The 23,902-nt window shown below is 59.5% G+C and overlaps 2 protein-coding genes across 4 annotated transcripts; one reads left to right on the forward strand and one right to left on the reverse strand.

Annotated features, from left to right (window-relative positions):
* Window positions 1-1,417: 1,417 nt before the first annotated feature.
* LOC102562553 (deoxyribodipyrimidine photo-lyase) lies at window positions 1,418-9,467 on the reverse strand. 3 transcript variants are annotated; one of them, XM_006264167.4, is made up of 10 exons: window positions 9,371-9,467; window positions 8,539-8,910; window positions 8,028-8,173; window positions 7,742-7,924; window positions 7,022-7,180; window positions 5,931-6,129; window positions 5,479-5,631; window positions 4,785-4,906; window positions 4,201-4,360; window positions 1,418-3,754 (listed from the first exon to the last, which is right to left on the reverse strand). In XM_006264167.4, exons 2-10 carry the CDS (start codon window positions 8,801-8,803, stop codon window positions 3,615-3,617), a joined length of 1,527 nt encoding a protein of 508 aa, XP_006264229.2. In that variant the 5' UTR covers window positions 8,804-8,910; window positions 9,371-9,467; the 3' UTR covers window positions 1,418-3,614. The 3 variants fall into 3 exon arrangements, with proteins under 3 accessions (XP_006264229.2, XP_019350911.2, XP_019350912.2); XM_019495366.2 differs by lacking the exon at window positions 9,371-9,467 and adding an exon at window positions 8,984-9,319; XM_019495367.2 differs by lacking the exon at window positions 9,371-9,467 and adding an exon at window positions 9,035-9,318.
* A 2,227-nt stretch (window positions 9,468-11,694) lies between these two features.
* On the forward strand, window positions 11,695-19,236 carry LOC109285082 (mucin-2). Its single transcript, XM_059731252.1, has 5 exons — window positions 11,695-12,006; window positions 12,627-16,313; window positions 17,003-17,107; window positions 18,063-18,148; window positions 18,418-19,236. The coding sequence occupies exons 1-5, from the start codon at window positions 11,940-11,942 to the stop codon at window positions 18,490-18,492; spliced, it is 4,020 nt and encodes a 1,339-aa protein (XP_059587235.1). The 5' UTR covers window positions 11,695-11,939; the 3' UTR covers window positions 18,493-19,236.
* Window positions 19,237-23,902: the final 4,666 nt, after the last annotated feature.

Here is a 23,902-nt window from a genome sequence, read left to right on the forward strand (position 1 = left end):
TGCTGGACAGAACAGAGCCCCGGAGAACAAGGCTGAGGGCCAGAGAGGGGATGATCCTGCTCTCCATCAACGTGTATTGTGGGGGTGGTATTGAACCCAGGAGGTGTTTAAGCCGAAATGGCTCTTTGGTGTCCTTTGAAGGACGATGTTCGTGCAGAAGCACTTGGGTGCAAACAGGCCACAAATACATGTTGCTGGAAGTGGAGATGGAGCACAGAGGAGGGGGGCGGGGATCATCCAAGGTAGGATCTGCAACCACAGGGCACAAACGGTGCCCTCCAGACACACGTGCACCATACTGTCGTGGCCTGTGCCATGCAGCCAGCTTTACCGCTAGCTGCCTGGAGCTGCACCCCAACATCACTGCCCAACTGCCCCTTATGGGAGCATTTCTTATGCTGCTGTAGGTGTCCTGGCCTTAGCCTCAGCCCACCTCCCACCCACTTCCAGTCTCAGCAACCCCATTAGCTGCTCCACAAACACCTACATGCAAGACTGGTGGCAAAGGTTACTACAGGAGGGCGTGGGAAGCACTCTGGCCAAATTTGTGAATGACACCAAATTGTGGGGCAAAGTAAACACGCTGGAGGGCAGGGAGCGGATTCAGGCGGATTTGGACGGGTTGGGAATGTGGGCAGAACAGAATAGGATGCAGTTAAGCAAGGATAAATGCGAAGTGCTGCATCAAGGGAGAAAGGATTGCCAACACACCTATAGGTTGGGAAGTGACTTTCTCAGCAGTGGAAAGGGATCTTGGAGTCATAGTTGACTCCAAAACGAACAAGAGTTGTCAATGTGACGAACCGATCGGTAAAGCCAACCACGTGCGGTCCTGCATTAGCAGGTGCAGGGAGGTGATCCTCCCCCTCTATGCGACACTGGTCAGGCCACAGCTGGAGTACTGCGTCCAGGTCTGGGCGCCGCACTTCAGGAGGGATGTGGACAACCTTGACAGGGTTCAGAGGAGGGCCACTCGCTTGGTTATAGGCCTATGGGTAAGGACAAATTGATGGACCTGGATCTCTGCAGCCTCTGCAAAAGAAGGCTGAGAGGGGATCTTATAGCCGTTTACAAATTCATCAAGAGGGCAGCAGGAAATAGGGGATACTCTGTTTACCAGAGCACCCCTTGGGGTTACTAGGAACAACGGCCATAAACTGGTGGAGAGCAGATTTAAATGTTAGGAAACATTTCTTTACACTGAGGGTTGCCAGAATCTGGAACGGGCTGCAAGGGAGGTGGTGCTCTCCCCTGCCCCGGGGGGTCTTTAAAAGCAGAGTGGACAAGCACCGAGTTGGGGTTGTCTGACCCCAGCGCTCTTTCCTGCCCAGGGCAGGGGTTGGACTCGATGACCTACTGAGATCCCTTCTGACCCTGACATCCATGAAATCCACAGAATCCCAGCAATGACACTAAATGAGTCAGAACAGCAAAAAGGTTTATTACAAAACCGCTATAAGGCATCAGGAACCACTAAGATATAAGAATAAACCAAGGGAAATATCAGACCAATGCTTTTACTTTATCCCTAAACTCTAAGAAAGCAGCTTCTGTCCAAGCCAAAATCTTCCCCCAGGCTCTCAGCTTGTGCTGCCCAGCTAAGCCAGTGCGGGACTAGAGCACCTTACACCCAAGAAACTGTAAAGTAGACCAGTAATGCCTACCCAGGGTGCCTTGAGATCCTTTCAAGGGTGCCATACAGTGTTGGCACGGTTAGGTGTGCAAATATGATAAACCCAGAGCTTTCAAATAGGAATCCATGGTGTTAAAAACCATGCTGCCCTGTTGCGGTCTCTCTGAGTCCCATGCAATGGGAGAATTGCTCTTGTATTATCCTGTAGTCATAAAAAGAAGTGAAAGCTAAGCACTGGCCTTTTCTGAGGGGGTCTGCTGCCTAACAAGGTTGAGAACCACTGGTTTAGACAAATACTTGCTCTCATGGCCAGGCTTAAGTATGGTTTCTTATTTGGCCATTTACGCGTATCGCTCGGCATGGCAGAATTGGATTTTTATTTTTTTAAATCATGGTGATGGATAACATCAAATGTTAATTTTTATGCGTATATTTTGATGTTTATTGATTTACATTTTCAGGATTGTGCAAAGTTAGGGGCCAGACTATTAACGACCAATGTAACTACAGTAGGACTGCCACCAGCCAAGCAGGAAAAGCGACTCCGCTCACCTGTAGGTCCCTCATCCCCTTTGTCACCTCCTTTTCCTTTGTTCCCAGTCCCCTGGGGTTTCTGGGAGTTGCAGTCCGAACTACAGCCAGCATGGCTATATAGGAACGGGTCGTGACCAGGGATCCTGCTTTTCTCCGATTTAAAAAAACAAAACAAAACCCCCAATTTTCAGTTAAAAAAAGTAACCTCAAATCCACATTTTCCCATGACTTAAATGGAACACTATTCATATACAGATATGCATATATTGATGTTTCATTTGAATAATGGAAAAATGAAAATTTGGAGTTATTTTTTTTAACTGAAAATTGGGGATTTTTTTTAAGTTGGAGAAAACCAGGATCTCCTGGTCGTGACGCACTGCATCAGCCATCGTTTTTCCTACATCCCCTTTCTATACATTTTGATTATGTGATGGAAATATTTTTTCATGGGCTTGCGAGATGAAATCGATGTTTATCACCATTGACTGATAAAAATCGAATCCTGCCAAGCATAAAGATCACCCACGAAATTGCTGGGGTTCCCATCCTATGCACACTTCCATACTTCTTGCCCCTCGATGTGCATCTGTTTATCAGCTTTGGAGTCTTCCCCGATCCAGTTACGACCAGGTGAATGCTTACATCCTTTCAGACGTAAAGATTGCCAATTGGATATCCTTGAATATCGTCATTTATCTCTACGGGCCATAAGTCTTTCACTTATTCCCTCCAATAAGTCTGTGGCTGGACTGTTCCCCAGCTGATGCCTCTTCTCTTTAAAACAGAGGCTGTCATGGTCTGTGAGCACGTCTGGAGTCACGTATCCACCCGACCACCTGTTGGGGTGATGATAATGGGTAATAGCCCGCCGAGTTACTACATGTTATTAGTTATTAAATGTACACTTCCTAGTTGCTTACTCCTCGGACGTGGGGCTAGGGCAGCAGCCCTAATTGTTGCCCTATTAACTAATCCTGGCCAAAAGAGGAAATATAAAAATACTTTGGTACCAGCCAAATACCACAAATCGTAGACATAAGGAGGGGAACATGGTTTAAGGCTACCTATCTATAGAGACGGCACGCAACCTAGCAGTGAAGCCAGCCCAAGAAAACCTCTGCGATATTCCACGAACACTTCAAAAAATGGTGAGTTCGTGACAGGGTGCTTGCTCCCTTTCCTTCCCCTCCGGCCACTTCCTTTTTGGATGCAATCCATCTAGAAAGAGCAGCGCTAAAAACCCGGCACCGGGGGAGAGGCTGTCTCCTGGTCCTGCAGCACGACTAGTCTCTCAAGCAAGTGTATGCAAAGACATGCAGCAGCTGGTCTGGAAAAGGCACGGTCCCCGCTATCCGGGGACAGCTATGCAGACTGCTCGCGGCAAGAGCTCCTGCCTCCGAGGGAGTGGACTTGTACGGGGAGGCCAGCGAGGGCCCCTGAGCATTCAGGGCCGGTACTTGTGTTCGAACTGGCCCACGTTAAACTTCCTCTTGCAGCCGGCGTAGTTCATGTACCGGATCTTCCCGAACACGTTCCGCTCGGCCCAGCCTTGGTCGTGGGTGCCGCAGATGGACCACATGCATCCTGCCGCACAGAGAGGGGCCCCGTCAGGTTGCCCAGCCCCGCCTTGGGTCCCGGCACCCTCCCTAGCCATGGGGGCGAGAGGGACGGGAGGTCCGTTCTGCTATGGGCAGCCTGTGCCTGCCTGGCTGGCCAGTATGGACCAGGTCCGAAGTAGAGAGGCACTAGTTTTATCTCAGGAATTGGGACTAAATGTGGAAATTAAGGGAAAATGCAAGAAAAGAGCTAAAAAGAGCACGCTTGGATGGGCGCTGCCCCATGGGAGCTACAGCCCAGAGGGAGAAACACCCCCGCTCTTTCCTCTAGGCTGTCTCTGGGCAACATTTCTCATGATCCTCTGCCTCCGCAGAGTGCCGGAGCCAGGCAGGTGACACCCCCCCTGCCAGTCCTGCTCCCACGTGGGTGCATCCCCTTCCACCCTCAGGCCTGGCCCCGCGCCGGCCACCCACCGACGTAGCCGTTGGGGTCCCTGCCGTCCAGCTCAAAGCGGTCGTTGAGGTAGATGGCGAAGCGCAGGGCATCCTCCGGGGACCGGGTCCACTCCAGGATCTTCTTGGCCCAGTACATGCGGAGGAAGCCGTGCATCTTGCCCTCGCGGACCATCTGGATCTGCCGAGAGAAGGCGGGAAATGCCGTGAGCCCCCAGCCCGTGCTGGCTCCAGGAGCTCTGGGGCAAGGGAGGCTGGAACAAGAGGGGCCTGGCCTGGCATGGGGGATGCCCCCATCCTAGGTGCACAGGATCCTCAGACTGAGCACCCAGGTGCTGGGGGGGCTGAGGGATGTGCCACGTCTGTACCCAAAGAGCAGGCTCTTTGAACCAAACCCACCAATCGTGCTGCCCACAGGCACCACAGACCCTCTCGGACCAGGCTCAGTGATACCGTGATCCCCAGCTCTGCATTGCAGGGCCCACTGGGACATGGGCTCTGGGTGCAGACACATGCTGGGTGCAGACACACCAGGAAGGGTGGAGGGGGGCACGAGGTGGGGCAGCTCCGAGAGCGGGGCGCAGGCGGCTGGGGCAGGCTGGTACCTGGGCCGCGTTCCAGAGCTGGTCGTGCGTCTTCCCCTGCTCCAGCTGGTGCAGGTCATAGAGATACTCCCGCTTGTCTCTGGCGTGGAGTATCAGCGTGTCTCTGGCCCAGTCATGTGCACCTTCGAAGACAAGGGCCAAGCCCAGGTGAGCTATGGAGCACATGGCACAGCAGGACTCACCCAGGCTGGGGGTTGGGGGATGGCAGCCAGCTCCAGGGCCTTGAGCTGTACCAGCAGGCAGGGGCAAGCTCCCTTTTGCCCCAAACCCTGCCAGCACGTCTCAGACCTACCCCGAGGAGGACTCTGGACACCCACGTGCCCCGAGCAATGCTGCGATAACCCTCGCTAGGGCTCACCCTCCAGTAGGAGAAAGCAGAGCCCAGGGCGAGAGCAGCTGAAGCCCGGCTACAAGGACCCCGCGGCAGGGAGTGAGTCAGAGCTCTCCAAAGCCCAGGGTCCAGGTGTTTTCAGAGCATGGACTCAGCCAGCACCACTTCCAGAAAAGCGCCTGTGCCCCTGGGGCCAGGAGACGGCCCCTCCTGCAGGAGATACCGCTCTTCCCCAAGGAGACAGCTCTGGACCCTTTTCCTTCCCAAGGCGCACCCAGCGTTGCCCCTGCTCCTCCAGGCCGTGGGCACGGTGGGATGCTCAGCCCGTGCCCCGGCCCCCATCCGGCTTGGCTCCCGCGGTACCTTCCAGCTGGTCGTAGCTTTTGTTGTAGAAGCAGAAGTTGTCCGCCAGCTCTCGCCGGATCACGGCCTCCTCCACGAAGCTGTTGACAGACTCCCGGTGGCGGTCGCGGGACTTCTGCACCTCCAGGACAGCACGCTGCACGGACACCTGGCCTGCACCAGAGAGGAGGGCATGGGCATGAGGCCTCTGGTCCTGGGATCAAAGGGGAGGGGGGCACCGGCCTGGGCTGGGCATGGGAGCAATGCCAGGCCCTCCAGTGCCCCCGTCTTGTGCAGGATGGTGCCTGTCCTGACCTCAGCCCAACTCACCCACCTGATCAGGCGGCAGCTGCAGCTCCCTGCTCCCCCGGGGAAGCTCCTGGACTGGGAGGAGACAGCTCCCAGCCCTACCCAGTCCCACCCGCAGCTCTAAAACCACCCAGGTTCAAGTCGACCGCCCCGGGGCTTCTCACCAAAGTGGAACCAGGGCGAGAGGTTGCTGAGCGCGGCCTTGTTGGGGTTGTTGCGGTACTCGCTGTACCCTGGCAGCCGCCGGGTAACGAATGCCTGCAGCACCGCCAGACCCGCAGCTGTCCCCGGCGTTGCCCACTTCACCTCCGGCACCGTGCGGTCCACCTCCAGGCCGGCATAGCAGGCGTCCCAGTCTATGGGCTGCAGGGACAAGGGCAGGGGGGACAACTGCAGGCGATTACAATACTTAGCTGGCAGGGGAAGTATCAGGACCACCAAGGTGGTTTTCCCACTGGCTGGGGAAGACCACGAACGTGGCAGGGAGCAGTACCGTGACCGAAGTAATGCGCAGTTAGCCTCCCACTTCCACTTCCAGTGGCAAGATCATGGCTATACACCGACTTTATGGAAATGGGAGATTCCTCCCTAGCTTGCTCCTGCAGCCGTACGGCTGAGGGCAAGCAAAACTCGGGGGCATCCGAACCCCCACCCTCCAAGCATGTAGGATGCCTGCCAATGGATCTGGAAGCATCTGAAGCCCCAGGCATGGGGGGAGGATGCTTGCTGGTAGCAGGGCCACACATGCTTCTTGAATGACTCACAGATTTGGAATTGATTTGGCATGAGAAGTTTTCCTTAAAAAATAAATTCCAGCGCATCTCAGGACAGGCTGCTACAGCTGGTGGGGGTGGTTCCAGCCAGGCCTTGCTCTGTCTGCCCCCAGTACCTCTTCTGTCTGCTTTGGGTTACAGAGCCAGGGCCTGCAATACCAGCGGCCTGGGAGACACGAGACCTGGGTTTGGCTCCCAGCTCTGCTGCTGTTTGGACACGACCCGAGCCACTGACCCCCTGGCATGCCTCAGTGTCACCTCCAGTTGGGAAACAGAGATGGCTTGCACTCCCTGTGGCCTCGGTGAAGCTCGGTGTCTCCAGGGCCATGTGCTATGCAGTGAGTGACGCTGGGTTGGGTAGGGTCAGGCCCACGCCATCCCTGGCTGTGCTGGTGCTTAGCCAGTCTATGCCACTTTGCACCCGACGTCTCCCGCCCAGGGCTCCCGATCCGCGCCCCCGAGGAATCCCGCGGGGCTCCTACCTGCGCGGGGGCCGCAGCGGGGAACGGGTGCTGGATGATGGGGGGGAACTCTGTGAGGAACTCGGGGAGCTGGGCATGGATCTTTGGCCGGATGGTCCTGGCGCCGTACTCCTGCTTGTTGGAGGCCACCCAGCAGGGAACGATGTTGTGAGCATCCACCTGGGAGTGGGGCAGAGATGGGAAAGGAGCTGGCAGCTGCCCGCTGAACAGAATGGGGGAGCCGGAAGGGTAACCGAGCTGTCTGGGGGGGTGGAGGGAGTTGTGGGATCCGGGTGGACAGAGGTTTGGGGCGCACAACCATCTCCGGAGCTCAACTGCTTCCTAAGAACCAGGACAAAAGCCCCTCCACATTGCACTGCCCATGTCCCACTTGTCCTTGCACCTGCTTCTTGGTGCTCCAAATCCTTCTGTGCAATAGCAAGCGCTAGCTCCATCCCCGCAGCCCGTGCCACAGGTCCCTGCCTGGGCTCAGCTCCCCTCCGCAGCCGCTTTTCCAGGAGCACAGCAGCACCCGGCTCCTGGAAAAGGGGCTGGTTCCCTGCATTTCCCTCCTGCCCCTGGCCCTTGTTATGGATCTGGACCTGCTACTGTACGTAAAGCCCCCGACAGCCTGACGGCTCTCCAAGGAGCCCTGCCTGCAGCCCACGTGCCAGTCCAGAGTGGTTCCCTCTGTTCAGACCCCCCCCAGTGCTGCTCACGTCCCCCGGGACCAGGACACACCTGTACCAGTGGCACACCCTGCGGGAGCCTCTCCTTGACGTCTTCCACCCACTGCAAGGGGACGCGGAGCGGGGAGAAGTCGGTGACCACCCCGCCGATGCCGTGCCTCGTCACGAAGGCTGGCAGCACGTCCTTGGCGTAGCCCTGGAGCAGGTGGAAGGGGATGCCCAGCTCCCCGCACTCCTGCAATACGAGGACAAGGCTTGGTGTCAGCCCCTCTGGGTGAGCGATCCCTTTCCCAGGGGGTGCGCCCTCCCAGCTCCGAGCCGTCTCCCGGCACCCGTACCTCGGCCACCTCCTGCAGGCCTTTTAGCAGGAAGCCGAAGTGGCGGATGGTGGCGTCCAGGAACTTGGGCACCAGGCAGAAGCAGACGTGCAGAGGGAGCTGCTGCTTCAGGGCCAGGCGCTGGGCGTACAGGAAGGCCCAGTTATCTGGAGGGAGACAGCCCACAACGAGTTAAACGCACCCGTGCCCCATATCTCGTCCCCCAGCTCCCGCCAGCAGGCTCAGGGTCTTGACCTTGAGTGGCAGGAGATTGGGGGGGGATGACCAGCCCTGTGCCTCAGTTTTCCCATCTGGAAAAGGGCAATAATGCTGCTGCTGTGTATGCAGGGCTCAGCAACAGCAGAGCAAAATCCCCCGTCAGCCCTGCTCTGCCCACCAGACTCCAAAGCAGCAGCCGGGTCACGGAGCCAGGGCCCGTTTTGCAACCCCCAGCAGGCAAGATCTGGGTTTGCCTCCGAGGGGAAGGTGGGGTCACAGCTCTGCCCTCCCCTTGTCCCCGCGGGTGCATCACCTTGCACGCGCTGGTCCCGGGACATCCAGTACAGGATGCCGAGGGCGCCGTCCTGCAAGTGGGACTCCTGGGACAGCAGCCGCACCCTCTTCTTGTTGAACTTGAACTCGCGCACGGACAGGGCTGCTCTGCGCCGTGCCTGCTTCACCGCCTCCGCCAGGCTCTCCGCTCCCGGTACCACCTCCGCGTCCTGCCGGCCCCGCTTCCGGCTGCCCGACGGCTCCGTGTCTGCGCCTGCCGCCTGCCTCTGCTTCTTCGGGAACATCCTCCGCTCCGTTCCCCCAGGCGGGCACCGCGTCAGGAGCCGAGCCCAGGCCCAGCCGCGCTTGCCGGCCAGCTGCGAGGGACACGGCGGTGGCCGGCACCTGCGGACTGAGAAACGAAGCCCCATCGTCAGGCACCCCCAGAACGAGGCGCTGGAGCAGGGCTGTGGGTCTGTCCTCACCCGCGTCCGGGCAGAGGAAGCAGGGGACGGGCACCCCGAGCCCCGCTACACCTTCCAATGAGAGCTGGAGAGAAACCAGCCACGGAGCCGTTCCGCCTTCGTAGCGGGCCGGCTCTTTTCTGCAGCTGGACCGCCGTTTTACCGCACGCGTGGCCGGTCTGCATTCCCCGCGCGAGTCGCCCGGCCCTGGGGCCACGCACGCCCCGCGGGAGAGCCCCCAGGCCCGCCCGGGGGGGGGCGTCGAAACACCCGGGCGCCCAGCAGAAAGTTGGGGGGCATTCATGGCTGCGGGAGCCCCCGGCTGGCACCCCCACCCGCGCTCGTGTGTGCTGGGGACCCCCAGCTGCAGCCCCCCCCCGCCGGCCGGGGCAGGGCGACGCCGCTCACCTCCGCGCGGCGACCCCACCCGACCCGGCAGAGCAGGGCGGTGCTCGGCGCTGCGCGCACGTGTCTTCCGGAGCCGGAGGGAGCGGGGCGGGGCAGGGCGGCTCGCGGGGGCGGTGCTTCGCGGTGGGTGGGGCTCTATCCAGCTGTTGGGTGGGGCTCTATCCAGCTGTTGGGGGGGGGGCTATGTCCAGCTGTTGGGTGGGGCTCTATCCAGCTGTTGGAGGGGGGCTGTGTCCAGCTTTTGGAGGGGGGACCTGTATCCAGCTGTTGGAGGGGGGGGCTGTGTCCAGCTGTTGGGGGGGCCTGTGTCCAGCTTTTGGAGGGGGGGCCTGTATCCAGCTGTTGCGGGGGGGAGGCTGTATCCAGCTGTTGGAGGGGGGCTGTGTCCAGCTGTTGGGGGGTGGGGGCTGTATCCAGCTGTTGGAGGGGGGGCTGCCTGGCATGCTGGGCAGGGGGAGGGGGGCGGTCAGGGCACAAAGCCTAGGCCTTTGGGGCCTTCCTGCTGTTCCCCGCTGTGTTGGCACGTCTCCCCGGCCAGCCGCACTGGGGAAGCCCGGGCCGGCGCGGGGCCGGGGGGCTGCAGCGGTCGGGGCGACCTGCTCCCAACACCCCGAGCTGGTTTCCTGCCTTGCAGGCTCCCCCCGAGCTTGGGCGCATTGGAGACGCGGCTTGCAGCTGTCTGGGGAGGGGGCAGGTGGGGGCAGCAGTGTCCCTGCCCCAGGAGCCCCTCCATGGGTCCCCCCTCTGCACGGTGCGGAGAAGACAGACCCGGTGTCCGGGCGCTGGAGGCAGGAAGGGGGTGCCAGCCGGAGGGAGCGGGGCCTGCCCAGCCCCAGACCTGGGGAATGAGGAACTGGTTTAAGGAGCAGCTCGGGCTGGTCTGGTGGCACCAGGGCAGAGCCACCCCCAGTTCCTTCCTGGGGTCCCCAGTGCTTGCACGGTCCTGGGGGTGCCGGCCCCGGTCCCCTGAAGGTCAGACCCTTCCTTCTGCCCCCATGCTTTGCTTTTCCCCTTGATGGCATCCCCGGTAGCGAAGACGCCCCTCTGCCACTGCCCTCCCGTGACCCTGCGTGAGATGAGTCACTTGGCATCGCGTGCGCGTGGCTGACAGTAAACCCAGCCCAAAACTACCGTGCTGTTTGCCTCGGGAAGTTCCTGGTCCGGGCACAATGACAGGCATTGCCTTTTGGAGCCGGGCACTGACATTGCGGGGGGTACTGTATCTATTCGCACACCCCGCGCCGGACTTGGAGAACTGCTGCTCTCCCTGTCCAGCCCGGCCAGGCCTCTCTGCTGGGTCCCCATCCTTGGCTCAGGTTGTGGGGGACCCTCGGGGTCATCTGCTCCAGCCCCTGGCCATCCCTCCCTCAATCATTTGGCTCCTTTCATCTGAGCTCCGGGGCTGGTTGCCACCTGCTTTATTCCCTGCGGAAATTTTGGGCCAGTTCTTGTAAGAACGGTACCTGATGGTTGAACATCTGGGAGAGGAGAGGTACGCGCTGCCCTTCCCACCACCTGGTTCAAAGGGAAACCTTGGAAAGAGCAGATCGGTCAGCCCCGACCCAGCGTTTCCCCCCCCGAAAGCTAAAAAGAAAAATGCACCTGAAAACTGAAACCCGAGTCATTTTCCCGGGAGACCTGCCAGCCTTTTCCAGCTTCTCCACAAGTCCCCCCCAAAAATTCCCGAGGGAAGTCGACGCTTTCTAGGACTTGAGCTTTCCTTTGTTTCTCAGCTCCGGTTTGTCGTGAAAAGGAGTTTCAGGAGCAAGCGCTCACGGCTGGCGGCCTGGCAGCCCTTCACAGAGAGGGAAACTGAGGCATGACACGCATAAGGGGCTTCCCCAGGGTCAGGCTGGGCCTCTGGCCTTGCATGCACTGGAAGGGGTTTGCTGCTGGCACTGGACCGGTGCAAACGTGCAGGCTGGCCCTTCAAGGAGAAATCACCGTTCACCGGTGTCTTGCTATAGCCAGATCCCCAAATGCAAGCGGTGATGGGCGTGATGCCTCTCCACGGGGGTTTCTGCCTGTAGAAAACTGGTGCAAAGAAACCCCCTCTCCTGATCGTGCTGTATGAATCCCAGCCTCCGTGTCAGGATCAGCGCCTCCGTCTCCTGGGTCTGGGCTAGCGGCTCTGGCCGTCAGCACGTCCCCAGCTGGTGCAGAGCTGCCCGGGCTAACGTGGGTGCTACCTGGAGCCCATTAAGCTGCAGATGCACCCCAGGAGCTGGGTGGGCACGTCCACATGTGATAGTCCCACCCCAGCCCGTGGGCAGCCCGCGGGAGGGTGCTGTGGTTTGCTATGGGGTCCAGAAGGACCCGGTGCTCTCCACACTGCCCTGCTCCTTGCCCCCAGGGAGCTGGCGTGAGGCTGGCTCGGGGCTTGGCAGTCCTGGCAGTGACACCCGGTAGCTGGGAGTGTCTTGTCTGCCCCGGGCGGTCCAGCCCTTCCCTGCCAGGTGCCCTGAGGAAACCCCGCCTCTGTGACATGAAGTGAACCAGGACGTGGAGGCAAACAGGCGCTGCGGGGCTCCGTCACGGATGCAGCAGGGGACACGGCAGGGGTGCTAGCATGGGGCGCCTGGGACCGTGGTGGCTGGTTCTGCTGCTGAGCTGGGCCGTGCCTGGCAGCGTCTGGGGTGAGTGTCAGCAGGGACCCCCGTCTCTGTCCCTGGAGTGGGGCGGTGGTTGCCCCACATCTGCCCGCTTTGGGTTCTGGCCTCGCTGGAGCGATCTAGGATGCAACACCGCTCTTTGCAGGGTGAGGACCAGACCCACCGAGAAGGGCAAACCCGCACAGACGGGTCCGCTTGGGCAGGGACCTCGCCGTCACCTCCCTTCTCTTTCCCTTCCTGAAGGAGTGCTCCACTAGCACGGCATTTCTCAGGCCTCCCTCGGGAAATGCCCGGCTCTTCATTTCCATTTGTCTTTTAATAACAGAAAAATACTAGAGCCGTTTTTCTGTTGCAAAGAGCTGCGCAAGCCCACCATGGGGCGGGATGGGTTTTTGTTACCGCTCTGGATTCCTCCCTGTGTGGTCTCTGGGATTATCCGGCGATCGTATCTGCACACCTACCAGCACAGGTCGTGCTTTTGTACGTTTAAGACTTTTTACAGCAGCAGGACTATTTACAATGCTTTATTACCTGTTGCTCCATGTTGTGTGATAACAAAACCAATGGTGTGGGCGAGCGAGTCAGCGGGGAGGTTGGGGTGCAGCAGACGTCCTCTGCGGTTGACTGTGCGGGTCTTTTTGCAGCTGCAAGGACCGCAAGAGAGGTGCCAACAACTACAGGAGGTGTCTCAACCGTTCCCGGTGAAAGCACAGCTCTCCTGGGCAGCAGCAAAGCCACAGAGACCACCAGAGCAGACACCAGTAATGTCTCACAGCGTGAAACAACAGCCACCACCCCAGCACCACTGACCACCCCTGCACTACAGGCCACCTCAGCAGCTCCCACCACCTCCTTTGCCCTTGACACCACCGCAGTGAGCCGCACACCCACGGGAGAGATCACCGCAGGAGCCTCACGCAGCCTCAGGTGGGATGAATTCACAACGGTAGCAGCCGGGACACAAACTACAGCCAATGTTCCCCCTTTGCCACTTAGGTCTACGGCTGGATCCACAACACACACAACTCCATTAGCAACCATCACCATGTCAGCATCAGCTGCTATAACAAATCCTCCAGCATCAGAGGTAACAACTCTCCGGGTTACCCCCGCACCAGAGAGCACAACACCCGCAGTGAGCTCCCTGGCAGGGACAGAGACCCCCAGCACCGCCATGGACACCTCCACCGTTGTCTTTCACGCAACCGCTCCAGCCACGACAGCAAGTGCACAGTCCTCCAGCCCGGCAGCACAGACCACCAGAGCCAACAGTACGACAACTGTCTCCGTTGCACTGTACACCCCCATGTCAACTGGTGCTGAACTGGAGGGAAATACTACCGCCTTAACAGCAGCACCAACACCAGCATCAGCACTGGTATCCACATCAACAGTAACACCAACACCGACGACAACTGTAGCCCTTCAGACCTCTCCCGCGGGCACCACTGCAGCCTCCACTACCTCCGTGCTCCAGGAAATCACAACTCCGGTGCCTCTCCCCAGCACCACACTTGCAGGGGCCACCAGCACCGAGCCAGAAACAACCACAGCACCCCAAAGCACCACTCCCATGGCCAGCACTGCCACCAGCACCACCACGGTGCCAGTTCCTCCTACCACCACCATAACAGCAAGTGCACAGTCCTCCAGCCCAGCAGCACAGACCACCAGAGCTACCGATACAACGACTGTCTCCACTGCTTTGTACACCACCTCCATGTCAACTGGTGCTGAACTGGAGGGAAATACTACCACCTTAACAACAGCACCAACACCAGCATCAGCACTGGTATCCACATCAGTAGTAACACCAACACCAACAACTGTAGCCCTTGAGACCTCTCCCACGGGCACCACTGCAGCCTCCACTACCTCCGTGCCCCAGGAAATCACAACTCCTGTGCCTCTCCCCAGCACCACACTTGCAGGGGCCAACAGCACCGAGCCAGAAACAACCACAGCACCCCAAAGCACCACTCCCGTGGCCAGCACTGCCACCAGCACCACCACGGTGCAGGTTCCTCCTACCACCACCACAACAGCAAGTGCACAGTCCTCCGGCCCGGCAGCACTGACCACCAGAGCTACCGATACAACGACTGTCTCCACTGCTTTGTACACCACCTCCATGTCAACTGGTGCTGAACTGGAGGGAAATACTACCGCCTTAACAGCAGCACCAACACCAACATCAGCACTGGTATCCACATCAGTAGTAACACCAACACCAACAACAACTGTAGCCCTTGAGACCTCTACTGTGGGCACCACTGCAGCCTCCACTACCTCCGTGCCCCAGGAAATCACAACTCCGGTGCCTCTCCCCAGCACCACACTTGCAGGGGCCACCAGCACCGAGCCAGAAACAACCACAGCACCCCAAAGCACCACTCCCGTGACCAGCACTGCCACCAGCACCACCACGGTGCAGGTTCCTCCTACCACCACCACAACAGCAAGTGCACAGTCCTCCGGCCCGGCAGCACTGACCACCAGAGCTACCGATACAACGACTGTCTCCACTGCTTTGTACACCACCTCCATGTCAACTGGTGCTGAACTGGAGGGAAATACTACCGCCTTAACAGCAGCACCAACACCAGCATCAGCACTGGTATCCACATCAACAGTAACACCAACACTGACGACAACTGTAGCCCTTCAGACCTCTCCCGCGGGCACCACTGCAGCCTCCACTACCTCCGTGCTCCAGGAAATCACAACTCCGGTGCCTCTCCCCAGCACCACACTTGCAGGGGCCACCAGCACCGAGCCAGAAACAACCACAGCACCCCAAAGCACCACTCCCATGGCCAGCACTGCCACCAGCACCACCACGGTGCCAGTTCCTCCTACCACCACCATAACAGCAAGTGCACAGTCCTCCAGCCCAGCAGCACAGACCACCAGAGCTACCGATACAACGACTGTCTCCACTGCTTTGTACACCACCTCCATGTCAACTGGTGCTGAACTGGAGGGAAATACTACCACCTTAACAACAGCACCAACACCAGCATCAGCACTGGTATCCACATCAGTAGTAACACCAACACCAACAACAACTGTAGCCCTTGAGACCTCTCCCACGGGCACCACTGCAGCCTCCACTACCTCCGTGCCCCAGGAAATCACAACTCCTGTGCCTCTCCCCAGCACCACACTTGCAGGGGCCACCAGCACCGAGCCAGAAACAACCACAGCACCCCAAAGCACCACTCCCGTGGCCAGCACTGCCACCAGCACCACCACGGTGCAGGTTCCTCCTACCACCACCACAACAGCAAGTGCACAGTCCTCCGGCCCGGCAGCACAGACCACCAGAGCCACCGATACAACGACTGTCTCCACTGCGCTGTACACCACCTCCATGTCAACTGGTGCTGAACTGGAGGGAAATACTACCACCTTAACAGCAGCACCAACACCAACATCAGCACTGGTATCCACATCAGTAGTAACACCAACACCAACAACAACTGTAGCCCTTGAGACCTCTACTGTGGGCACCACTGCAGCCTCCACTACCTCCGTGCCCCAGGAAATCACAACTCCTGTGCCTCTCCCCAGCACCACACTTGCAGGGGCCACCAGCACCGAGCCAGAAACAACCACAGCACCCCAAAGCACCACTCCCGTGGCCAGCACTGCCACCAGCACCACCACGGTGCAGGTTCCTCCTACCACCACCACAACAGCAAGTGCACAGTCCTCCAGCCCAGCAGCACAGACCACCAGAGCCACCGATACAACGACTGTCTCCACTGCGCTGTACACCACCTCCATGTCAACTGGTGCTGAACTGGAGGGAAATACTACCACCTTAACAGCAGCACCAACACCAGCATCAGCACTGGTATCCACATCAACAGTAACACCAACACCGACGACAACTGTAGCCCTTGAGACCTCTACTGTGGGCACCACTGCAGCCTCCACTACCTCCGTGCCCCAGGAAATCACAACTCCTGTGCCTCTCCCCAGCACCACACTTGCAGGGGCCACCAGCACCGAGCCAGAAACAACCACAGCACCCCAAAGCACCACTCCCGTGGCCAGCACTGCCACCAGCACCACCACGGTGCAGGTTCCTCCTACCACCCCAGCAGAAAGGACAACGACAGCTGGCACCACGCTGGCAACAGTGCGCAGTACAACCGCACGTGTTACCCTCCTTGTAACTACAGCCGCTTCTACCACCCGCACCACTGCAGCACCTGAGACCAGCGGGACGGCCCATGCCACCATGTCGCCCTCTGGAACCACAACAGCTAGAATGACAACTACACAGGGCACTGCTGCGCCAACCCAGAACACGACAACCACGCGTGAGTGCCACAGCTCCCCTGCCTGCATCCAGGGTAGCAGGGGCCCTCGAGGGATGCTGTGCTGGAGGGAAAACCCCAAGTCAGAAGTGTCTTTGGTGCAACTTTTACTGGAGTCTTTTTAGTGCCTTTACTCCTTTGGGTCTTTTCCTGGGGCGCTGGCCTCTCCCGCAGGGTTGGGTGAGGGCTGTGGGAGACCTTCGCCTGGCGCTATGAATTGATAGTCGGGGTGGGGGGAAAGCTGCTTTTCTGGAAACCGGACCTGGAAGTGGGGGGTTGACTTGTCATGGGAACAGGCTGGCCCCAGAAGTGGAGGCAGGGCAGGGTGGCACCTTGGTGAGGCAGGAGGTGTCGGGGCCAAGATCCTGCTGCACCCGCGCCAGGACCGTGCTCCTTCTGCGAGTCCGTTCCTAGCATCTGACAAAGTTGGCATTGCCTGTGAAAGCTCCTGCCCCTGAACCAGTCAGTCTCTAAGGTACCACTTCACCCTGCTTCTGGCTGACCGGGTGATGAGTGGCGTGGAGGGGTGCCCATCGGAGGAGAGACTAGCGAGGCATAGAGATGCTGTTTGGTGTAGAGATGCTGAGGAGGGCAGGGGGAGGGCTGACAAACTACGCAGTGGCAAAGAGAAGGTCAGTAGGGATTGATGATTGATGGTTTCTGCCCCTCTGACGGCGACTTTCTCTTTCCAGCTTCTGAAACAAGTGCTCTACCCTGGCCCCCAAGCACTCCCGGCAGCACGGCGCTGCAATCACCCTCCGCGCTGCCCACCTGCCCGGCTCCTCCTGCCAACGCCAGTGAGTGCCGTCCATCCGCCAGTCCTCATCCTCGGCAGACTGGAGTAGCTGGGCCGAGGGACATGACCCCCTCGCCTGCTGCTCTGTGGGCATCGTCCTCAGAGCCACAGTGCCCTCTTGTCCTCTTGTGTCCCTCCAGCTGGGACCGGGAGCTGGCAGTCCTGCCCCCAGCCCTGCTTCCTGCCCCTGAGGAAGGGGATCTTCTACCCAGCTTTCTCCTGGGGCCTTGAGAGGAGCATGGAAAAACCATGGTTTCAGTCTCTGCCCCAGCTCTGAGCACTCAGCTGGACTCCAGACACCATCCCTGGCTGCCTCTGCCTAGGGTCCGTCTCCCACAGCGGAGACCGACTGCCCGACTTCATCCCCTCAGCCTTACCAACCCTGTCCCGTTTGCCCACCTTGGGCAGAGGGCTGGGCTGATCTGCCAGGATCAGAGGGATGGACCCTTTTGAAGCTGGTCCTGTCTCCCTCTCTGCCACAGATCCCTTGGACGTCCATAGTCACGTCCCTTAGCCTTTTCCTGTCTCCATTCCAAAGTGTGTCACTTAAGGATCACGATAACTCTTCTTCTCACCCCCTCCTAGTCCAGCCAGTCTACTCCGATGTAGCCATGCAGCAAAAACAGCTTTTTATTTGGGGATGGAGGGGTTGGATGGTGCATGAATGTTTCCATAATAGCCTCCCCTGCCAGCAGCGTTTGGACTCTGAACCTGCCCGCAACCGCAGCCTCTTGCACCTGAGCTCGAGTTACTGGTTTACTCCGAGTCAAAGTCTCTCTCTCTCTCTCCTCCCAAAGAATTAGGAAAATTGCCTTATACACGGGGTCGACCTATAATTGAGCCTGCAATGGTCCATCTCCATGTGCTTGGTCTTGGTGGGGGTGGAGGTGAGGGGGGGTCTTGCAATGCTGTTGTCATGCAAATAATCAGTGAATCTTTGCTGTCTCTGCTCACAGCCGCGAATCACCTCTTGCTGTCACTGGACGTAAGCACTTCGCTCAACCTCACCGACCCCGCGGTCAGGGACCTGATTTTGTCGACGGTGAGAGCCCACGGACAGACGTGGGATGGGGTCCTAGCAGCTCCCGGGCTGGGCGAGATGGAGCAACAGGGAACGTCCAAGGCTGGCGGTTCAGAGCACCGATGGCTCGGGGTGGGGGTCTCCGTGCTACCCCGGGGGGGAGATGCAGCTGGGTGAGAGCAGGACTGGGCTGGGGAAGCTAGTGGGAGCACAGACCCCCTGCAAGGGCAGCGTAGGAGGGCGCAGTCCCTGAGACAAAGGCTGTGCTCACTGTGGTGCTGTCCCTCCAGCTTCTCCAGGATCTGAAGAGCAATTTCCCCTGCACCAACTTCACCCTGCAGTGGAGGGGGGAAACGAAGGTGTGACGTGGACCTGTCGACCGGCAGCTGGGGCAAAGCCCTCGGGATGAGGGCAGGGGGTTTCCTGCTGCTGCCGCCTGGGCCTGGAAGCAGAGCCCCCCTGCCGGGCGTGGAGACCCCTCGGAGGAGACCCTCTGTGTCTGTCAGCCCAGGCAGGTCTTTCCAGGGCCACAAACCTGTGTGTCCCCAAAAGCAAGCCCCGTAGGAGACTCCCCGGGGAACCCCAGAGCCGGGACCAGCAGCAACATCTGGATGCTGCCTTAAGGGCAAGGGTGGGGGAAGAGAGAGACCCGGCCAGTCTGGGCAGAGCGGGACTTGAACCCCAGACTCGCACAACCCAGGCGAGTGCCCTGGTTCCCGGGGTCCTGCCTGCTCCCTGGAGGCTGCTCCTTGATCTCTGAGCCCCTGAGATCTTGCATGAAACAGCAGCCTCGTTTCCCCAGTGCGAGGCGCAGCCCCGAGAACGAGGATGCCGACCGTCCCTTTGCGGGTCTGCATGCGGCTGCATCCCCGGCTACAAAAGAGAGGCCAGATCCTGCCTTCCCCTGAGCAGAGGGGGGGGGGTGGTTTCTGGCCAAAGGGCATTTCTGGCCAGGGTCAGGTTGTCTAGTGCAGGTAAAACGGGCACAAGAAAACCAGACCTGGGTTCTCACGGGGGACCAGAGGTGCCAGCCTTATGGGACACATTCCCTGCTCCGCTGCACGTTCATTTATATGCTTCAGCCCTCAAATAAATTCCTGACTAGCTGGTCTGCTTCTGTGGCTCCCGGAGGTGCTTGGGAGGGTTTCTGCTCCGTTTCCAGGTGGCATGTGTGTTCGAGAGGCCTGGTGCTGGGCACGTGGCCCTGGCGGGGGAAGCCTCTGTGTGCAGATGGGCAGTAGCCAGGGCCACGGCAGCGTGAGCTCTCCTGTGCTGTCCTGCCCCAGGGCCCGCGGGATGGTCCTTGCAGTCTGCAGAGCTGTGGCAGGCAGCTCTGGGCCTCTCGTGGGACTTCCAGGACGCTGCAATGATGCACGGACCTCCGGGGAGGGAAGACTTGATGCTCACCCCCACCCCGGGCCTCTGCTCTGCTGAGCCCCAGAGCAGGATTGTGACAGGGTGGCAAAAGCCTTCCTGGTTCCTGCCATGCCCTTGGTCTAGGATTGTCACTGCAAGAGCCTCTGCGTGCTCTCGTGGGCTCTCAGCCACGGCCTGGACTGGATCCTGCTGTGATGAGCAAAGGGAGGGGGGTCCTGGAAGGGGATCTGCCCTGCCCAGGCTGTGGAGGAGCCTCCGTCCATCTCTTTGCTGCCTTCCAGCTCAGTCTCTTCCTTTCACTGTGCGGGCCCTGCCATCAGGGGCTGGGCTGACTGCAGGCCCAGCTGCCTGGCCCCGGGGCAGGGGACACGTCTCCCAGGGTGCCCCATGGCACCAGGATGAACGGCCCTGTCCTGTTGCACTGTCCCCTCCCGGCATTTACTTCCTTCGGCCACGATCCACCTGCTACAGTCTGAACCGCAACAGGCAGAGGGGGACACAAGTGCTTTGCACAAATGCACTCATGCACACACCCACATACTCACACATGCACGTGTCCTTGCACTCAGGAACAAGCACACGCAGCACACTAACTCGCACACGATAAAAGACACATGCATGCACACAGTAACACACACGCACACAATGCAGCACCGGTGACAGAGGAGCGGCAGATGACGTGTAATGCAGTAAACCCAGTGACCGGCTCGCTTCCTCTACGGGTCCCAGGCAGAAGGTTAAGTAACATGCCCAAGGAGGTCAGTGGCAGGCAGGGCTGGGCTGGGGGTGGGCCTCCCAGGTCCTAGGTGAGCTCTGAGCTGTCCTGGCTCCTCTGGGGTTTAACAGAATCAGGAGCCAAAGCTGGTTTGATAATGCTGGGGCCCCAAGAGCCAAGAGCCTCTGTCCCTTCAGGCCTTGGGCCACTGGAGGGAGAGAGAGACCTACACTGCTGAGGTCTGCAGAGGGCGGGCAGCAACCGCGTCCATCCTGGATGAATTCAGTGCAGTGGAAAAATCCCCACATCTGCACTCCCCGGGACATGGAGCCCTTGGGGAGGTGCTGGCAGCCCGGGCACGGGCAGGGGGAGACGCGAAGGACGACTGGAGGGGGTCTGGGCTGTGTGCGATGAAGGGCTTCCTGCAGCAGCAAATGCCCTGAGGAGGGGGAACAACCCGGGCCCCCTGTTTGGAGCAAAGCCCCCTCCCCTGATGATTTGCATGCACGTAGAAATTTAGGACCTGGAAAATTTCCTTCACTTAACGAGGGGGCTTTCCTGGGTGTCCTGCCCACTTCCCTGTGCCAGCCCCAAGGACATGGGATCACGTACCAGCCCTGCTGGCATCGGCCCATTAAGCCGCGGGGCTGCGTGGGAGCCGGTGTGGCGGGAAGGCTGCACAGACCCAGCCATCGGCCCTTGGCTGGGATTTTCCAGTCCCCTTGGCAGAGCTAATAAAGTGAGTCACTGATTAACCCGTCAGCTGGGCGGGTGGGACCAGAGCGGAGTCATTAGGCATTGGAGACAGTCGCCCCGTTGGCTATATGGGGGTTGGTGAAGGAAGGGGATTGCTCACCCCTGGCATTCAAAATCTGCAGGAGAAAAGGATTGCAGGGGTTATCCCCCCCCGAACGATGCTGCAGGACGCCTGGGCTTTTATCCCATCCCTTGCCAGAGCCGATTTTTCAGGTCGCAGGCTCACCGAGCCAGGCAGACGGACCTTCAGACACGATCTCCCGACCTCAGTGGGAAGCAGCATCACTGCATCCACACATGCCAGGGTGTTAATGAGCATGGCAGGGCTGGCTGGCTTGCTCCGTGGCACTGCACAGATGCGGGGAGGCAGGTGCCACGGCCCAGGGTGGTATGTTTGCAGCGCAGCTGTGACAGCCACGTAAAGGGCATGTGGAGAGGGATGCCAGGGGCTTAGTGCAGCAGTAGAAGGGCTCTGTCCAGCCCTGCTCCTCGCCCTGGGGCTGGGAGGGGGTGTAGAGAAAGCAAAGAGTGAATTAGAGCAGCCTGAAGGCCTCCCTAACTACCACCAGCTGGCACTGCTCATTCCTCCAGCACGGTGCAGGGCCAGGAAGGCAGAGGGGTGAACCCCTGGATTTGGCTCTGCACCGGGGCACTGTCACACACAGGCGCTCACTTCTCTGACCACAAGCCAAGCCAGACCTGCCCCCATTACCACCCCCCAAACTCTCCTTTCCATATGCGCTGGAAGGGAGGCGAGGAGAAGCCTGCCCTGGGATCAGAACGGAGCCAAGCCAGTGCAGGTTGGGCCAGGGCTGCCTGCCCCGCTGCCGATGGGCCCAGGTGTGAGGGAGCCACAGGTGAGGCTGCTCAAGGGCGGGGAGCTGGAGCTGGTGCAGGTCCCCAGCCTGCTACAGAGGCAGCTCCCTGGGACCCTTGGTCCACCCCCAGCAGCTGACCGGTTTGGGAGACAGTGCCGGGGGCTTGCTGTTCGCTTGTAGATCCTGCTCCTGCCCTTGGCTGCTGCATCCGTCGGCCCTCCGGAAGAGGTGAGCTGGCGTGGGGCAGACAGGACCTCTGCTCTGGCCTGAGCACCCCGGTGCATGTGGGTTTGCTAACAAGAATTGCTGTCCTGGGTCAGCATGATTGCTATCCTGGGCAAAGCCTATGGCTAGCCTGAGAGCCTGTCTCCAGCAGGGGCAAACAGCAGCTGCTGTTAAAGAGGGGCATGAATACACCCCTCTTCGCACCCCCCATTACCAGTGGCAGCCGTGCTGCTGTGGTCTCTCTCCCGGCGTTTTGGCATGGCGGGCTTGCTTCTTCCTAGCCTGCCACCAGCGTGCAATGGGTGTGGAGCCCCCCCGGAGGGTGGGGATCCGGGGTTAATGGTTAACAGGGGACTGGTATCAGTGGTCTGGGAGGCCCCATCCAGCCCTGTGCTCCTAAACGGGAATGGGAACGGCTGCACGTGCTCCAGAAAGGGGTTACAGGGAATGGCACTGGTGGATTAGAGGGCAAGGAGATGGCTGGCAAAGGAACTTGATCCCTTTTACGCGAGGCGGCTCCCCGGGGTTAGGGAGGGCACGGTGGAAGCCCCCTGCTCTCAGCAGTGCCGAGTTGAGGGTCTGCCCGTTGGCGTGAGGACACGGGGGCTCTGCAGTTCCTGGAGCTCTCTGCTGTGGGTCTCTCGGCTTTCAGGAAGGTGCCGGGGAAGGGCTCATCTGTCCTCCCACACGCCGGCCCCCCAGAGCAACTGGGTCCTCTGCACTGGTCCCCCAAGCCCTGGACCCGATGCAAGCCTAGCACATCTGTCACGGAGGACGGGACCCGTTTCAGGGTGCTGGGTGGAGATGGAGATGCCTGCCCTACAGCCAGCTGGAGCAGGTCCCATCAGCTGGTCTGCCGGGGAGGGGGATGCTCAGCAAGAAGAGACTGCAAAGGTCCCCTGGCCCCTATGTCTGCTATGGGGGTGCCCCCATGGTGAGGCGAAGACCCCTGGGGAGTGGGTGAGGAAGGTCCTTAGTGAGGCCACACACTTGCGGTGAGCCACGAGTCCCATTCCAGAGCCACCACGGCAATGACGCAAGAGGACACACGTGTCCCGTGGTAAAGCAGGTGAATTCAACACCCCACAATACCTCCGTCCCAGACAGCCGTACAGCCCCGCTCTGTGCTTGCAGCCTTGTCCGCTCTCGTCACCAGAGTGACTTCTCCAACGTCAGGCAGATGTGGAGAAGGAAGAAGAGACGTGGAACAGCACGTAGACATGGACGGTAGGGCTGGAAGGACCTCACCAGCTCATCGGGTCCGAGGGGAACATGGTTTTCTTCAAGTGTCTCGTGATGCTTTTCATGTTCGGGATCCTGCTCCTCTCCTTGTGGTGTCGGAGGGTGGGGATCCGGGGTTAATGGTCAACAGGGGATTGGTATCGGTGGTCTGGGAGGCCCCATCCAGCCCTGTGCTCCTGAACAGAAATGGCTTCAAGTGCTCCAGAAAGGGGTTACAGGGAACGGCGCTGGTGGATTAGAAACTGGCTCAAAGGCAGAAAGCAAGGAGTGAGTACAAATGGTCAGTCCTCAGGATGGAAAGAAGTAAAGAGCAGGGCCCCCCGGGATCTGTGTGGGGACCAGCGCTGTTTCCCATATCCACCAACGATCCGGAAAAGGGGGCGAATGACGATGGGGCCAAATTTATGGACAACGCAACATTATTCAACCTGGTCGAGACCAAGGTGGACCATGAGGAGCTACAGAAGGATCTGGCACTGTTGGGCCCACGGGCAACTAAACGGCAGATGACATTTGGTGTCGATCAGTGTAGGGTGGTGCAGAACTAACCCAAACTCTGCCTGCGCTCTGCCGGGCTCTCCATGAGCTGTGGGGAAAAGATGTGGGAGCCACCGTGGACAGTTTGCTAATACATCAGCTCCG

This window comes from Alligator mississippiensis, chromosome 7, assembly GCF_030867095.1.
Source record: "Alligator mississippiensis isolate rAllMis1 chromosome 7, rAllMis1, whole genome shotgun sequence".
Taxonomy (NCBI): domain Eukaryota; kingdom Metazoa; phylum Chordata; order Crocodylia; family Alligatoridae; genus Alligator; species Alligator mississippiensis.

Coding starts and splice junctions, on each gene's coding strand:
- LOC102562553 (XM_019495366.2), bottom strand. CDS start 9,266: ATGAATGCCCCCCAACTTTCTGCTGGGCGCCCGGGTGTTTCGACGCCC. Junction 8,911..8,983: donor CTTCCTCTGCCCGGACGCGG/GTGAGGACAGAC, acceptor TTCGTTTCTCAG/TCCGCAGGTGCCGGCCACCG. Junction 5,632..5,930: donor CTCGCCCTGGTTCCACTTTG/GTGAGAAGCCCC, acceptor TCTCTGGTGCAG/GCCAGGTGTCCGTGCAGCGT.
- LOC109285082 (XM_059731252.1), top strand. CDS start 11,940: ATGGGGCGCCTGGGACCGTGGTGGCTGGTTCTGCTGCTGAGCTGGGCC. Junction 16,314..17,002: donor CCAGAACACGACAACCACGC/GTGAGTGCCACA, acceptor TTCTCTTTCCAG/CTTCTGAAACAAGTGCTCTA. Junction 18,149..18,417: donor GGGACCTGATTTTGTCGACG/GTGAGAGCCCAC, acceptor CTGTCCCTCCAG/CTTCTCCAGGATCTGAAGAG.